This window comes from Tenrec ecaudatus, chromosome 4, assembly GCF_050624435.1.
Source record: "Tenrec ecaudatus isolate mTenEca1 chromosome 4, mTenEca1.hap1, whole genome shotgun sequence".
NCBI classification, from domain to species: Eukaryota; Metazoa; Chordata; class Mammalia; order Afrosoricida; family Tenrecidae; genus Tenrec; species Tenrec ecaudatus.
Window position 1 is genome coordinate 177,230,167 of NC_134533.1, and position 17,228 is coordinate 177,247,394.

The 17,228-nt window shown below is 49.8% G+C and overlaps 1 protein-coding gene across 1 annotated transcript in view; it reads left to right on the forward strand.

Annotated features, from left to right (window-relative positions):
- GLB1 (galactosidase beta 1) overlaps positions 1 to 17,228 on the forward strand; it is a 98,386-nt gene that overhangs the window by 79,812 nt on the left and 1,346 nt on the right. The window contains exon 15 of the mRNA XM_075547091.1: positions 70 to 324. Within this exon, the coding sequence (XP_075403206.1) occupies positions 70 to 324 (255 nt within the window). The remainder of the gene's footprint in view (positions 1 to 69; positions 325 to 17,228) is intronic.

Here is a 17,228-nt window from a genome sequence, read left to right on the forward strand (position 1 = left end):
CCCACGTTCCCACCCTTTGTGCTTCCCTGCACACCCTGGCTCACAGGACTTTCTCTCTCGCCTCTGCAGGGTCTCATTGCCAACCTGACCCTCGACAACCGTGTCCTCACAGACTGGCTGATCTTCCCACTGAACACTGATGAAGCCGTGCGCAGCCACCTGGGGTGCCAGGGTGGCTGCAGACACGGCCACCGTGCCAACGCTGCCCCTCCCCGCTCAGCTGACTTCACAAGCCCAGCCTTTTATGTGGGGAACTTCTCCATTCCCAGTGGGATCCCAGACTTGCCCCAGGACACCTTCATCCAGTTTTCCGGATGGACCAAGGTACGTGTCTTCATGGGAAGGCTAGGCATAGAGGCCCCGGGCACTGGGTTTCGCAGTGCCTGAGACCAAAGCCACAGAGCCATTAGTGATGATGGGTGACGGGGGTGGGCGTGGAGTCTTTTCAAGGCGGAGTGTGGGCAGAGCTTCTGGGACTTGGGGGCCAGCATGCAGGTCCCACCACCTGCTCCTTTTGACCGGTGACCCTCTGTAGATGGCTTTCATGCTCAGCAGTACCTGAGCCCAGAAGGAGGCAGCTTTCGTCCCTCATGAGTGCTGTCTTCTCACTGCCTCCAGCCTTGTCCAGAAATCCCTGGTCTCTCATCCATGGTCCTAACTGGCCTTCCCTTCTCTCTGCAACCCCCTCACCCCACCTTACTCTTTCCCCACCCGCTCAGCCAAGGACTGGGTCCTGCTGTCAGGTGTCACTCTTTCCTTCCCTCAGCTTCCTGTCAGACTTATCTCTCCACCTCCGCCCTCACTTCCTGCCCAGTGGCCTCTGGGAGGAAGTCTGACCTCTGACTCCCAGCTCACCTTCTCCCTCGCAGCCCGGATCCTGCTCACATCGGTTCTTCTGCCCTGGGTCAGCCTGGCCAGCTGGCCTGCCAACTCCCACGCTGTGGCCAAAATGATTGAACCTAGGACTTCTGGGGCCTGGAATCAAAAGAACGCCTCCCTAGAGCTCCCTTGTTTACCTGGCAAACGCGTTCTGATTCCCTTGCCTGCTCCTGTCCTCCCTGCTCCCCTCTCCCCCTTCTGTTCTCTTCTTAGACCTTCCCAAGGCTCCTGCCCTCTCCTCCTCTCCCTGCTCGCCTGGCCACAAAGCATTCCCCGGGTAAGACAGGCATCAACTCCTCTAGGAAGCCTTCTCAGGCCCGTGGAACGCCGAGGCCCTGGTGGTTCTGTGGGAGAATTCTCATTTGGCATGCAGGAGCCCCGGTTTGGTTCCCAGCTAGTGTGTTACCACCACTCAAAACAGGTTTCAGCAGGGCTTCCAGACTAAAATCAGGAAGAAAGGCCTGGCGATCGACTTGTAGATCACAACAGTCTGACCCACAATGGCTCATGGGCAAGATACGAGACAGCCCCATTTATGCATCGGGTGGCCATGAGTTGGGGCCCTCCGCTCAGGAAAGGGCTCGCCTTGCCAGCCTTGGAGCCCCTTGTGTCCCACCGGGTCTTGGCTTCGTTGTACGCAGGTTGGCCCCTCTGGGCTGTGAGGTGTGTGTGTGTGTATGTGTGTGTGTGTGTGTGTGTGTGTGTGTGTATGTGTGTGTGTGAAGCAGACAGGTAAGGAGCTCCACTTACTCACCATTCTGCCCACCTCCACCTGCCTGGTGGCTCAGATGAGTGGATGGGCGCACAAAGGCTTGTGTTGTTGAGCCCCCGGAAGGACTGTGAACCCTCAGGCTGTCCTTTTGCAGCTGTGGGTGTTGCTGGGTACCGTGGAGACTGACCAAGGAAGATGAGAAGACTTGACCACAAACACTTGCGCTAAGAGGCATCCATCTAGTGCCTTCAGAGACAGGACTCTTACCAGCAGCAAAGCAGCCAGGCTGGGTGAGTTAGTTAGAAATGGATCTCGGGGGGGGGGGGGGGAGGGGGATGGCCTTTTATCTTCGGGAGTTTGGTCAGGGAAGGGTGTCAGGTGGGAGAACAGGAGAAGCAAAGGCACAGCAGTAAAGCAGGAGGTGGTTTTGGAGGTCGCAGGGGATTCACCTTGGCCAGGTCACACCCCAGAGTTCCTGAACAGGGTGTTTCCGCCCAGCACTTCCTCAGCATTATCTCCTAATCATCAAAAGAGACTCATGCGGGAGGATGTCCTATTATTTCCTCCAAGAAAGTCCCAAGGTGTTGTTGGTGGTTTTGACCTTGGGGATCGCAGCACAAGTAACCACCATGCCACCAGGGCTCCCTACGTATACAAGGGGGATCCAAAAGTTTGTGGGGAATGGAATGAAATGATACTGGAATGTCCCACAAACTTCCTGAAGCACCCTTGTGCATACATTTGTGAACACGTCAGAGGGGTCAGAGCCCACGCCTTACGTAATACATAAAAACTTTACATAACTGCCCCAATGTGTGCACATTCACAGCAGCGTTACGCCAATGTTGATTTTTAAAAAAAGCATTGTTCATAATTGCCCAGAGGTGAAAACCGCCCACATGCCCATCTGCAAGGAAGCAGATGAGCAAAAATCTAGTATGTTCCTACAAAACCAAGCCCCTGCCATGGAGTCAATGCTGACTCACAGCAACCCTGTAGGACAAGTATCACTGCCCCTGTAGGCTCCCAAGGCTGTAAATCTGTATGGCAGTAGACAGCCTCATCTTTCTCCCTTAGAGCACTTAGTGGGTTCAAACTGTGGACCTTGCAGTCAGCAGTCCAACACATAACCTACTACACCAGGGGTCCTGGTAAAGTCATGTGATGGAATACTATTCAGCCATAAAAAAGGACTAAAGGCATGCTGCACCATGGAGGAACCTGGAAAGCATGCTAAGAAGTCAGTCCCACCATTTGTCTGCCATTTTCTCAGAGTGTGGAGCTCGTGTCTTGCTGTGATGCTGGAAGCTATTTCACTGGTGTTTCCAATGCTAGCAGGGGCAGCCAAAGTGAACCGGTCTCGGTGGAGCGTACAGACTCAGAACAGACTACAAAGGAGGAATTGGCTGTCCATTTCAGAAGCATCAGCTGCTGAAAACCTTACATGGGGCACTGAACTGTTGTCAGACCCTTCTGGCCTAATGAATGGCAGCCGGGCATTGCAGAGGTGGTGTCAGAAGATGAGCCCTCCATTTATAGGTGAGGAAGAGCTGCCTTCCCAGAGCACAGTCGACCAGAACGACGCCAATGGAGCAATGCCTGTGGGAATGAAAAGTCTCTGAGACCCTCACTTGCCGATGGGGCGTGACTCACAACGAGAAGAAACAGCTGCAGAACTTGACTAATCATCAAACCCTGAAATGTACAAAGAATAAAGCTAGGAAAATTGGACATTGTCAAAAATGAAATGGAACATATCCATATCGATCTGCTAGATGCTAGTGAGCTAAAATGGACTGGTACTGACCATTTTCAATCAGAAAGTTACATGGTTTATTATGCTGGGAATGAAACAGCGAAAGGAATGATATTGCATTCAAGGTCAAAAAGGACATTTCAAGATCTGTCGTAAAATACAGTGGTGTCTGTTATGGGAATACACCTATCTACCTTCAAGGAAACCTAATCAATATAACTATGATTCAAATGTCTGTACTAACCACAAAAGTGAGTGATAAAGCAATTGAAGGAGTCTATCTATACCTTCAGTGTGAAATAACTCACACATGCAATCAAGAAGCATCAATCATTATTGTCATTTGGAATAAAAACGCTGGAAACAAAGATGGAAGCAACAGTAGTTGGAAAATAGGGTCTTGATAATAGAAACGAAGCTGGAACTCTCATGAGAGAATTTTGTGAGACCAACCACTTGTTCATAGCAAGTACCTTTTATCAACAACACAAAAGGTGACTTCTATACACGAACTTCATCAGATGGAAGACACAGGCATTAAATTGACTACGTCTATGGGAGGATACCATGGAGAAGCTCAAAATCATCAGCGAAAACCAGGCCAGGGGCTGCCTAGGGAAAAGACCATCAATTGCTAATATGTAAGTTCAGGTTGAAACTGAAGAACATGTAAACAAGTCCACGAGAGCCAATGTGACCTTGAGTCTATCCCACCTGGATTTCAAGACTGTCTCAGGAACAGATTTGATGCACTGGACACTGATGTCAAAAGACCTGGCGAGCCACGGGAGGACGCCAAGAACATCGTTCCTGCAGAAAGCACAAGGTCATTAAGAAGACAGGAAAGAAAGAAAGAGTGAAGTGAATGTTACAAGAGGCTCTCCAATGCGCTCTTCGCCGTCGAGTAACTAAAGCAAACGGAAGAATGATGGGGCAAAGAGCTGAAGAGAACGGTTCAAGGGGCAGTCTAAGAAGACAAAAATATTACAATGAAATGTGCAAAGGTCAAGAGAAAACCAAAAAGGAAGAACACTCTCAGCATACCTTAAACCGAAAGAACTGAAGAAGAAATACAAACCTCAAAATGTACCATTGAAAGAGTTATGGAGGGAACTTTGAACGATGCAGGAGGCACTAAAAGAAGATGGAAAGAATACAGTCACTGTGCAAAAAAACCCACAACTAGCCAACATCCTTTCATTGCAGGAGGAAGTATGCGAGATGAGCAAAAGCCAAAGCTACTGAAGAAAGAGGTTCAAGCTGCACTGTAAGCATTCGCCAAAATAGAAAACAAACTGAAATATTTCAACAAGCTGAAGAAGCACTGGAAGCACTTATTTGATATGCCAGGAAATTTAGGAGATAGCTACTTGGCCAACTGTCTGGAAGAAATCCATAATTGTGCCCATTCCAAAGAAAAGTGACCCAAAAGAATGCACAAACTATAGAACCATATCATTGATATCACATGATAGTAAAATTTTGCTGAAGATCATCCAACAACCGTTGCAGCAGAACATTCCCCGGGAGCTGCCAGAGGTTCAGGCCGATTCAGAAGAGGATGTGAAGCAAGGGGTATCACTGCTGACAGCCAATGGCTCTGGTTGAAAGCAGAGAATCCCAGAAAGAGGTTGACTTGTGTTTCATTGACTCAGCCAAGGCATGCACCTGTGATGATCCTGACAAACTACAGACAACTTTGAGAAGACCAGCGATTCCAGAACGCTGCATCCCACTCTTGCGGAATTTTTACAGGGATCAAGAAGCAGTTGTGTGAACAGAATAAGGGAATATTTCATGGTTTAAAATGTGTGTCACCCTACCTGTTCATCTGTACGCTGAGCAAGTCATCAGAGAAGCTGGATTATATGAAAAAGAATGGGGCATCAGGATTGATACAGAGCTGACGCAACCTTGCTTACTGAAAGTGAGGAGGACTTGAAGCAATTGCTGATGGAGATCAAGGATTCCAGCCTAGTATAAAGAAGAAGGGCCATGGGGAGGAGACGAGTTAGTCAGGGTGCAGTGTAGCAAAAATGAAACACAACTTTCCTCTAGTTCTTGAATGCTTTCTCTACCCCCCCTCCCCCCACTATCATGATCCCAATTCTACCTTACAAATCCAGCTGGACTGGAGGATGTATACTGGTACAGATAGGAACTGGAAACACAGGGAATCCAGGACAGATGAACCCCTCAGGACCAGTGGTGAGTGGCAATACCAGGAGGGTGGGAGGAAGGTGAGGGAGAAAGGGGGAACCGATTACAAGGATCTACATATAACCTCCTCCCTGGGGGATGGACAACAGTAAAGTGAGTGAAGGGAGATGTTGGACAGGACAAGATATGACAATAATTTATAAATTATCAAGAGTTCATGGGAGAGGGGGGAGCAGGGAGGGAAGGGAAGAAATGAAGAACTAATACCAAGGGCTCAAGTAGAAAGCAAATATTTTGAGAATGATGAGGGAAACAAATGTACAAGAGTGCTTGACACAATGGATGGATGTATGGATTGTGATAAGAGTTGTATGAGCCCCAATAAAATGATTTATTAAAAGAGAAAAGAAAAGGAAAAAAAGAATTGATACATTTGGATTATGGTACTGGTGAAGAATATTGAAAGGACCAAGGACATCTTGCCTTGGAGGAAATGTAGCTAGAAGACTCCTTAGAGGCAAGGGTGGAAAGACTTTGTCTCACGTACTTTGAACAAATTGTCGGGAAAGCCAGCCCCAGAATAAAGTTCCCAGGCTTGGCACAGTCGAGGGGCGGCAATATAAAGGCCCTTGGCGAGACGGGTTGACACAGTGGCTGTCATGAAGGGCCCAAACATCAGAGCCGTTGTGAAGACGGCTCAGGACCGGGTGGAGGGCCATTGTCTTGGACAAAGGGTCATATGATTCGGGACTCACTCAGCGGCTCCCACAACAAAACTAGGGAGTCAGCCACACCCAACGAAGAACAGAATGGCAGGTGAACAGATACGTTGGACGCTGTGATACGAGGGGTAGAAAAAGGAATAACAAAAATAATCATATTTAATATCATAACAAGGGCTCTTGGGGGGTAGGGTGAGGGTGGGCAGGGATAAAGGGAGCTGATACCAAAGAGGGCAAGAAGAAAGACAATGTTTTGAAAATGATGGTGACAACAATTGTGCAATCATGCTTGATCTAACCGAACTATGGATTGTTATACTGTCTGTAAGAGCTCCCAATAAAATGGGGGTGGGGCAGGGAGTACGTATTACAAGGTTCTAGTCACACGAAAGTCCAGCAGAGGGAAATCTATAGAGTGTGAGGAGTGAATGCTAAAGGGGTGGGGTTTCTTTTGGGGATGGTGAAAATTTCTTGAAATTTATGGGGATGATGATTACACAACTCTTTGGGTAAACCACCAGAAACCACTGCACTGTAAATGGGTAAAGGGGTGGCATAGTGGGTTACAAGTTGGGCTATGAACCACACAGTCAGCAGTTCGAAACCATCAACTTCTCAGGAGGAGAAAGAGAAGGCTTTTTACTCCCATAAAGAGTTACATTCCCAGAAATGCACAGGGGAAGTTCTATTGGGTTGCTAACACTGTTAGTTAGGCTGTGGGGGAAACCAACAGGGATTGTTGGGTCCCAGACTGAGTAGGTCCCAGGTTCAGAGGATGGACGTGTCTTTTGTTTGTTTCTCTGGTGGACCGGCTTCCAGCTCCTGTCAAGACCTCAATGGTGGTCGGTGACCTCAGAAGGAGCCTATCCACCTCCCTGTAGGACACTGCGTTATGACTTTGGGGGAAATTAGCAATCTGTCCGATGAAGGGGTAGAGCCTGCTCTGAGGCCAGAACTTTCTCAGATTCTTGTGCCCAGCTGTCTCTTGCCCCGTGGCCTGCCTCCATCTCCCCATCTGGACCCCTAGGCTAAGCCTGTTGTCTTTTGAGATTCATTTGCTGTGAGGGACGTGCCTTGATTTAGTGAGTCAAGGCACTGAGGAGGGTGATTTCTACGTAACTTGCCTGGTAATTCGGGCTTCCCTTTAGTCAGATGTGGTTTTCTGGTTAAGCGCCAGAAGGTTACCTGGGGTCTGAGGGGCCGGGGTCTTTGCTCTGCCTGAGAGACACGAGTGGGTCGCATTTTCTTGGCACCGAGCTCCCGTCAGACCACAAACATCCCTCGACAATGCTCCCCTCCTGTGCTCCTCTCTAGAACGCCCGTGCCCCACCTCCTGGATGGGTGTCTGCCACTGAGGTGACCTTTGTGCTGTTAGCCCTTCTCGGGGGCTGTGGAGGGGTCACACAGTACAGCCTGTGTGGCCCTCCACCATTTTTTAGCCTGTAGGAGATTTGGATTTATAATAGATGGTGGAGCCAGGGTTCAGGTCTTCCTCAACCCAAATAAAATATTGTGAAAAACCAAGATCCAAAGTGGAATACTGACTAAAAGCAATTGTATTTGTTAAAGGCACGTATTCCTGCCTTCCTGCTATACAAACAAGCCAACAAAACCCGGAAACAAGGAATTTATCACGAAGGGCTGGCGAAACAGTTCTCATTGTAAAACTATCTTGTATCTTGAGTTTGGCACGACCTTGCCTTCTTAAATGAGGCTTGTGGATGGAGCTCTTCAAGGTCTTGCCCTTGCTGGCTCGGAGGCAGTCGTGTGGTCTCAGGTCACTGGGGAAGGTCGCAGGAGGACCAGGAGAAGATAACTGCGGTTGCAGGTGAACCCACAGGATCGCCAAGATTTGACCGTGCTGGGAGCACCAGCCTTTCTGGTGTGCCTCTCAAACGGATTCTGACTCACGCTGACCCCTGTGACAGGGGAACTGCCCTGTAGGGTTTTCCAGACGACAATCTTCATGGGAGCCCATGGCCGGGTCTTCCTCCTGCAAAGCTATTGACCGGGTGGAGCCGCCAATCAAGTGCTTGACGGTCTGTGGTTCTGCCAGGAGGGAGCACTTCAGGCAGAGGGACTGAGGAGTCCAGGGGAAAGGAGGACAGTAGTAGAAAACGAAGTTGGCGAGAAAGTGCGGTGGCCAAACAGGAAGGGCTTCAAGTGCCAACGAGTTTGAGAAGTTTCTAGAACCAGAGGAGAATCTGCATGACAATCTATGAGGGTCTCCTATGATTCTTCATGCAGAAATAGTATGACAAACATAACATGCCTGGCTAGGGGCTGTGTTTGCTTCCCACTTCTGTGCTTTCTTCTGACACAGGGGGTAGGAAGAGGACTATTAATAGGTGACATCATGCTAGGTAAAAAGTCCTCTATGATCTGCCTCCATTTTATGTAACAGCTGGAGCTCTTGAAAGCTGCAGAGGAGAGGAATGTATCTTATGGGTTTGGTGCAAGGCGGAAGAAATTCATGCTTTCCCACATCTTTTATGCTTCGATGGCTCCGCTTCCGCTTGAGCTGCCCTAAGACACAGAGAAGCCAGCAGGTGCATTAACTTTGTTGCTTGAAGGCCAAGGAGGAGTATGATTTGTGTCTCCCTCAGGTCCATTTGGGAATCTGAAGAACCAGGGTAGCAAATCTTCTCGTGTGTAGTTACTGAGCTCTGTTTAACATCTATATCTCAGGAAACCCTTCACTATTTTGCCCATTTTTGTTGATAATCATTTTTCCTCCTTCCTCTCTGCGCCCCCCCCTCTCTCTTTCTGTCTCCCCCTTTTTTCCTTTTTTCTTTCTTTCCCTCCTAACCCAGCATCAGTCGCTTATGACATGTGCAGTGGTGTGAGCCTTTTAGTCTTGGGAATTGGATCTGGAAGTCACCATTTGACCCCAGTTTATTGCTATTGTTTGTAAAGAAGCTGAAGGCCACATCTGACAAGTCAAAGCGATGATTTAAAACAGCATGTGAACGTTTGCTTTACATTCTAACAGGAGGATTGTCTTTCTCCCGTGAATTTAAACCAGACAGACACGGAAATCTGTCTGATCAACAAAAGAAGTAGGTCAGGCATTTCCAGGAAACTAACGTTGATTGAACCAGCTGTGTCTCACAGTAGCTGAAACAATGGCCTCAAGCTTGCCAGTGCCCTGGAGGTGGCGCGGGACTGGGCAGTGTTTTGTTCCGGTCGAAGGTTCCCATGGATTGCACAGAATATGACATCACCAAACCAGGGGAGCAACATTGATTCGAACTGTGATTTCTAACTCGGTCTGCCAGGGTCAAGTCATAGTCCGAGGAGGTCAACTTCATCTGGAAAACGGGTGGAGCTGGGACTGCCTGCCAGGTGAGGCCCCAGAGCCACTGGGCCTCTCCCAGTGCCCCAGTTTCACCATATATTTTAAACGAGACTTTTGAAGGTTGTCTTCTCTTAAAGTGACTTTTCACTGTCGGTCGTCCAGGAGGGAAAGCACGTCTTTCTTCCAGTGAGCCGTGCTCTCTCACACTCCCCAGGCAAGAGCAGAGTCGGGTTGGATCTCGCTGGCTTCTGCCATGAGAGGATGCTGGCGGCCAGTGCAGAGAGCTTTGGACCAAGACTAGAACCCCTTTGGAGAAGCAGAGCACGAAGCAGTCTTTCCATCAGGCTGCGTGTCACCTCTTCAGTGACTCCACTTCTCAGAAGTATCAACACATAGGAAGGGACGGAAGAACATTGCTAGCAGGATGCAGGTTCATACTTGCACACGCTTATCTCTACCAAAGCAAACCTGCTGAAACACGTCGTTGTGACCAGCGGATGCATGCTGCAAACAAGTTCTCTCAGCAATACCCTTGTCGGAATCTCCCTAAGGTGCCTTCCAAAAAAAATAAAAAAGATTCAATCCAAACAGTGACTTCTGGGAAACTCTGCTGGGTCAGTTTAATTCAGGGTCGAGAGGTCATCTCAGAGGTCATCTGGCAACTTTTGTTTTGTTAATCACTTTATTGGGGCTGGTATAACTCTTATCACTATCCATCTATACATCCATTGTGTCAAGCACATTTGTACATTTGCTCTGGTGACTTTTTATGGGACTCCAGAGGAATCTTCTTGATGGACTTCCTGAAGGGACACAGGAAGTCACAGGGGCTATAATGAGGAGGAAGTTTTCAGAAAATTGAGAATGGCAGAGGTGGGGAAAAGGCCAGGAAAGTTGCACCAATGAATTTTTGCCCCATCACGGCAGTGCCCCGACTCGTTTTGGGGAGCAGAAAGGGCTGGCCCAGTAGGTTTAGCACACTGTACCCAGTGTGCTGCGGCCACTCCGTCGGAGAAAGAAGTGGCAGGCACTCTTTCCAAAGGTCACAGCTTTGGGAACCTAGGGTCAGTGCTGCGGAATCGCCATGAGTCCAAATCAGCTTGCTGGCAATGAGTTGGGTTTGGGTTTTTTATTATCCACCAAGGGAGTCCCTGAACAGTATGAGCCATCAAGTGCTTGGCCACTAACAAAGAGAATGGCAGGTCAAATCCCAGAGGCATCTCGGAGCTGCTTCTGAAAGTTCCCGGCCATTGAAAACCCAGTGGGCCGCAGTCCTGCTCTGACACGCCTGGGGTCACCACGATTTGGAATTGAGCGATTGGCAAGGCCGCTGGTTTGGTTTCTTTTCTGGTATGATCTCCTGACAGCTGTTGACTGCATAGTGAATCCCACTCTGCTTCAGACTGCCGAGAAGCTAGCCTCGAATACAGTGGACAAAACTCTTCCCCGCAAAGGACCTGAATTATAGTTAGAACAACTGAGGAAACCAGCAATCAGACCAACGATCTCAATTGCAAACGGCTGGAAGTGATTGAAGCAGATGGCAGGACAGTGGGCAGGACCGTCTTCCCTGAGGAGGGCAGAGCTGAGTCTTCAGCTGTCACTCACACACTCTCCAGTGTCATCGAGTCGAGGCCAATTCGTTGGGGCGCTATTGGACAGGGTAGCACTGCCCCTGTGGGCCCCATAAGGAGAAGAAAGCCCTCGTTTTCCTGAGGTTAGCAGCCCAGCACGTACCCACTGTGCCACCAGGGCTCCGACACAGAGTAGCTGATGCGTGAGCGCAAACCTGGGGTGTGAGGGAGAGACAGAAGCCCCCGGGGAGCCCTGTGAGCAAGGGGAGAATGGTGGAGACAGGGCCAGAGGAACCCAAAGCGCGGACCGCGGGTGCTGGTAAGGAATGTAGCTTCATCAGCTGTGGTTGCCTTGTGGGGCTGGGTTTGAAGGTTAGCAGAGGAAGTGGGGAGGCCCGGGAGGAGGCTGTGGTGGTCGAAGACGGCTCTGATTAGGACGTGATCTAGGTGACTGGCTGTCAGCATGGAGAGAAGGGGAGAGATTGTGGCCTGGTGATGGCTCTATGGTCTACGTCTCACCCGTAGCCGCATGGCCCCAGATGGTAGCCGCTGGCCACAGGTAGGGAATTACAAGGAATTAAAAGTGAAAATGCCATTTCTCTTTCACATCAGCCACGTGACAAAACACTCCCCAGACACATGCGACGGGCGGCAGCGAGCGTGGTCATCATTGCAGAAAGTTCTGCTCGGCAGCCCAGTGCCTCTGACCTGTTCTTCGGAACTTCCTGCACTGCACTCCTCTGGTTGAGAGAGGCACCGAAACCACATGCCGTGTGCCTTTTTTAATGCCTGGGAAAAAAAGCAGTCTGGACAAACGGTTTGTGAGTCTACAAGCAGAGATCCCAAGGTGATGGAAAACTGTTTACCTTTGACGGTGAACCCAAAGGTTAGCGGTTCTAATTCACCCAACGGAAGGAAAAGCTGACAACCTTCATCCAGTGAGATTACGGCCAAGCAAGCCCTGGGCAGCTGTCACACTTGGGGTCCCGTGAGTCCTTGTGGGCTCACCTGCAAGTAACATGGAAATAAGAGCAGAGGCGGCGGCGGGAAATGTCCTGCAGAAGGGACAGCAGGAGGAGCTGCAGGATTAACCGAGGCAAAGCTAAGAGAATGCTGGCTTGGGGAAAAGAGTAACAGGACAGGTGCCCGGCCTGATGACCACATGCCCGAGCGTTATTTGGGTGATGACGCCGTATCCACATGGGGGCCAAAATCTCACAATGGGCCACAAGCAATACTTTTTCAGCTAAAGGAAGGAACGACAAGAAGAGATGCGGCCGTCAGTGGCCGGAAAGAGGTGATTGGAAGCAAACGGGTATCAGCCTGGATCAGCACTCTGGGAAACCAGTCTGCAAGTCGAGTTGCCGAGCAAGTTTCAGTGGAGCTTCTAGGAAGAAAGGCCTGACAGCCTCCTTCTGGAAACTCAGCCGGTGAAATCCCACAGACCCCATCGGTCCCATCCACAACCCGCGTTGAGGACAGCCCAGGGCTGGGCAGTCCTGTGTTCTGAAGGGCATGGATTTCCGTGATCCGGGGATCCATTTGACAGAAACAGCAACAATCACTGTACATAAACCCACACTCGGGAATTGCGCCTGACCGGATCCCACCACACCCAGACAAAGCACTGGGGCAGTGCAGCGGAACAGCAAGGGAATGGAGTGGCAAGGTCCCCAGGGAATGCTGAAAGCGGACTTTGGGGCCAGGGCGTGGTGCCCCAACAGACTGGACTGGAAAACACTCCTAAGGGCCAGCAAACGATCCCTGAACTAACTACAAGCTTTTCTCTTGTGAAGTGTTTTGTTCTTTGTCAGTGGTTTGTTTTTGTTGTTTTGTTGTCTGGTTGTATACTGTTGCTTTGTTTTCCTCTGTCTTGTTTTCGTGCATGTTAGTGTCTCCACAGGTCTGTCTGAATAGGACAGGCTGGATGAACTATCTGGAGGAAAAACAACAGGACAGACAGTTGTGGGGGGACTTGGGATAGGGGGTGGTGGGGGGTAAGGAAGTGGTGTTAATAAACCCAGGGACAAGGGAACAACATAGGATCCAAATTGGTGGTGAGTGGGAAGTGGCAGGCCTGGTAGGGAATGACCAAGGGTAAGATAATGTAACAAAGAGGTATAGCTGTAACCCAGGTGGGGAGGGAGCATGATAGTAGGGCAGGAGGAAAGTCAAGGGAAATAGAAGAAAGACCTAGGAGGCAAAGGTCATTTATAGAGGTCTAGACAAAGACATGTACATGCAAATATATATATGAGGATGGGGAAATAGATCTATGTGCCTATATTTATAGGCTTAGTATTAAGGTGGCGGAAGGACCTTGGGCCTCTACTCAAGCACTCCCTCAATGCATGAATACTTTCTTCTATTAAATTGGCATTCTATGATGCTCACCCTTCCGACACAACTGCTGAAGCCAAAGCGGGTGAACAAGCAAATGTGGTGAAGAAAGCTGATGCTGCCCGGTTATCAAAAGAGATAGTGTCTGGGGTCTTAAAGGCTTGAAGGTGAACAAGCGGCCATCTAGCTCAGAAGCAACAAAGCCCACATGGAAGAAGCACACCAGCCTGTGAGATCACGTGGTATCGAAGGAATCAGGTATAAGGCATCATCAAAAAAATTTTTTTTACCATAGTGAATGAAGGGGGAAGTGCAGAGTGGAGACCCAAAACCCATTTGTCGGCCACTAGAGATCCACTCACAGAGGGGTCTAGAGGAGGAGATGAGTCAATCAGGGTGTGATGTAGCACCGATGAAGAATACAGCTTTCCTCTAGTTCCTAAATGCTTCCTCCCCGCCCCCCCCCCAATATCATGATCCGAATTCTACCTTGCAAGTCTGGATAGAGCAGAGGATGTACACTGGTACAGATAGGAGCTGGAGGCACAGGGAATCCAGGGTGGATGATACCTTCAGGACCAGGGGTATGAGGGGCGATACTGGGAGGGTAGAGGGTAAGTGGGTTGGAAAGAGGGAACCGATTACAAGGATCTACATGTGACTTCCTCCCTGGGGGACGGACAACAGAAAAGGGGGGTGAAGGGAGACGCCGGATAGGGCAAGATATGACAAAATAATAATTTATAAATTATCAAGGGCTCATGAGGGAGGGGGCACTGGGGAGGGAGGGGGAAAAAAAGAGGACCTGATGCAAAGGGCTTAAGTGGAGAGCAAATGCTTTGAAAATGATGAGGGCAAAGAATGTACAGATGTGCTTTATACAATTGATGTATGTATGGATTGTGATAAGAGTTGTATGAGTCCCTAATAAAATGTTAAAAAAAAAGCACACTCATAACACACCTACCCCATGTAAAGAGTGACACAGCGCACTTCCCATGGACTCTCTATGGAGAGTGGCACTTACCATGGGGGAGGCAGGGAAGGGGCATATGGGGCTGGCCAGAAAGTGTATGACATGTGGGTTATTTGTGGGAGCATGTAGTAGTTATCTGGTGCTCTATATCAGCTAGCTTTTACATTCTCTCTTTCTCACTCACTCTTTCTGAGGAGAGTCACTTTTTTACTTTATTGGGTCTCTGTTATCTGCTTATTTCCCAGTGTATGGGATGTCTACCACCCCTTGCGGGGAGCTGGAATGATGCAGTGGGAAGGGGTGGGGTTTGGAGGGGAATTGGGGAGCAAATAATGAATTTGGGAGGCGGGAGTGTGCCCTAGAACTGCTTGTGATGATGTAGATAAACCTTTTTAAAAGCGACTATATGTCATGTGAATTTTAAATCACCAAAACTGCGGGCAAAGATTAAGGAACTTAACATGCTTGGGCAGCGGTTCTCAACCTGTGGGTCTCAACCCTGTTGGGGTTCAAATGGCGCTTTTACAGGGGTTGCCCAATTCATCACAGTTGCAAAATGACAGTGATAAAGAAGCAATGAAAATAATTTTATGGTTAGGGGTCACCACCACATGAAGAACTGTGTTAAAGGGTGGAGGCATTAGGAAGGTGAGAACCACTGTGCTAGGGTATTCCATCTGATTCTGCCAGCACTTCATGCCTTCTCCAGGGGCCAGCAGACAGCCCGCCAGAGGGAGGTGGTGAGGGGTCAGCTTGGAGAGCTTGCTGTGGGAGCAGTGGGTCCTGTGCCTGAACTGAAGGGACAGTGTGGACCCAGTTCCGGTCTGCTTTGTTATGTGTGAACATAGACCCAAGGTTGCTGTTTTTTCTTTCTTTTTTTAGTTCATCCAGCCTATCTTATTTAGACAGACCTGTGGAGATAATAACATGCACAAAAACAAGACAGAGCAAAACCAAGCAACAGTATACAACAAAACAATAACAACAAACCACTGACAGAGAAAAAAACAAAATACATCAAGAAAGAAAAGCTTGTAGTTAGTTCAAGGATCGCTTGTTGGCCTTTAGGAGTGTTCTCCAGTCCAGTCTGTTGGGGCACCACGCCCTGGCCCCAAAGTCCGCTTTCAGCATTCCCTGGGGACCTTGCCACTCCATTCCCTTGCTGTTCCGCTGCACTCCCCCAGTGCTTTGTCTGGGAGTGGTGGGATCAGGTCGGGCGCAATTCCCACACTGTGTCTCCGGTCTGTCCCGTGCAGGGCTATGGGTCAGTGAGGGACTTCATATCTCATAGTGGGGCTGGCTTTGCTCAAAGCGGTCAAACGTCTGTCTGGTTTTTTTTTTTAATTTGTAATTTATTTCTGGGTTTGTGTGGTGTTTGTTTTTTGTGTTTTTTTGCGGGGGGTTGTCGAGAAAGTTTTAGGTTAGTATGTAAACATACTTGAAGGCGGCAGTTAATTATTCATTAGACGGTCTTTTCCGAGCCCCCTGTGTGCCAGGCTCTGAGCCAGTTAGTGGTCACACAGGAGAATCCATGCCGTGGGGTCTTGTAGGGGCTTCTAGTTCCTGGGAAAGGCAGGCGTGTCCCTGTCCACTCAGCCACTCACTGAAGGGGAACTGGGCCAGAAAGACCAAAATCTAGGTAAAGAGGAAAATAAGCTGGATAAGAAGACAGATCCAGGCAAGGCTCTGTGCCCTGGAGAGGGATCTGTAGTCACAGTTCCGTCTGGGAACCAGAGCCACGAGGACACCTTCTGGTTAGGAACTGGGCCTGAACCTGGAAGGAGTTCGGGATGAGAATCAGAGACAGGAGAGGCGGAGGTCGAGCAGCAGCCTCCTGAACGCTGGCCCAAGTGGACAAGGGGGCCTTTGAGAGCAAGGTGAGCTGCTACCGTGACATGCACTTTGGAGAGCTCCCAGAGAGGGCTTCGGGGATGGCTGTCTCTGCGGAGCCGCTGCCTGGCTGGTCAGCAGAGCTGGCACTTAGGAGAAGAAGCTGGTTGTGAGTGGAAGTGATCAGGGAGGAGCAGAAACCTAGTGGTGCTCTCAGTCCTGGCATCTGACCTCAGGGACCAAGGGCGACCGTTGCTGCCTCCATTAGACCTTGCTTTGGACCCGCTCAAATATCAAACCCTCTAGAGAAAGGGGGACAGGGAAACTGTCCCCAGTGTGCCAAGGTGATCTCCTGCATGGTGCAACACCAAGGACGGTGTGTCAGATGCTGGTGGCAGAGACTTTTAGGTATGAGAAGGGACCGAGTGTGCCCTCGGTGCACGCCCTTCCTCCGGTGCTGCTCACACGGCCCTCCACGGAGGTGCCTTTGAAGCCCATCTCCCTCCTCGACCACAGAGGTAGGGTGCAGCTGGTGGCTATGGCTGCAAAAACAAGGCACCAGAGATTGCAAACTGATAAGAACCTGGTGAGGCCGTCATCGCAGATCCCTTTTAGGAAGAGCCGCGGTGGCGCATCCCATGGTCAAAACAAGAGTAAATTAATCTTGAGAAGCGTGAAACTGTCATCCTTTTTCTAAATGACTGACTCCCACAGTCTGCGGTTTCTGATCACAGGGCCTCCTCACTTGGACTAGTGGAAGGGGCACCCTGACTCCCTCACCCAGGGCCACTTGGCGGGTACTGCTTCCTTCTGGTGCCACTGTTCCCAGGCACCAGTCTGCCCAATGGAGCCCGGGAGAACTTAAGGAGCCTGCCCACAGCAGGCATTTTGGAACTCAGGCCGGAAGCCCAGAGCAGGGCTAGACTAAAGGGGACACGTGGAGAGTGTAAAGTCCCCAGAGTAGGCAACTGCAGCTGCCAG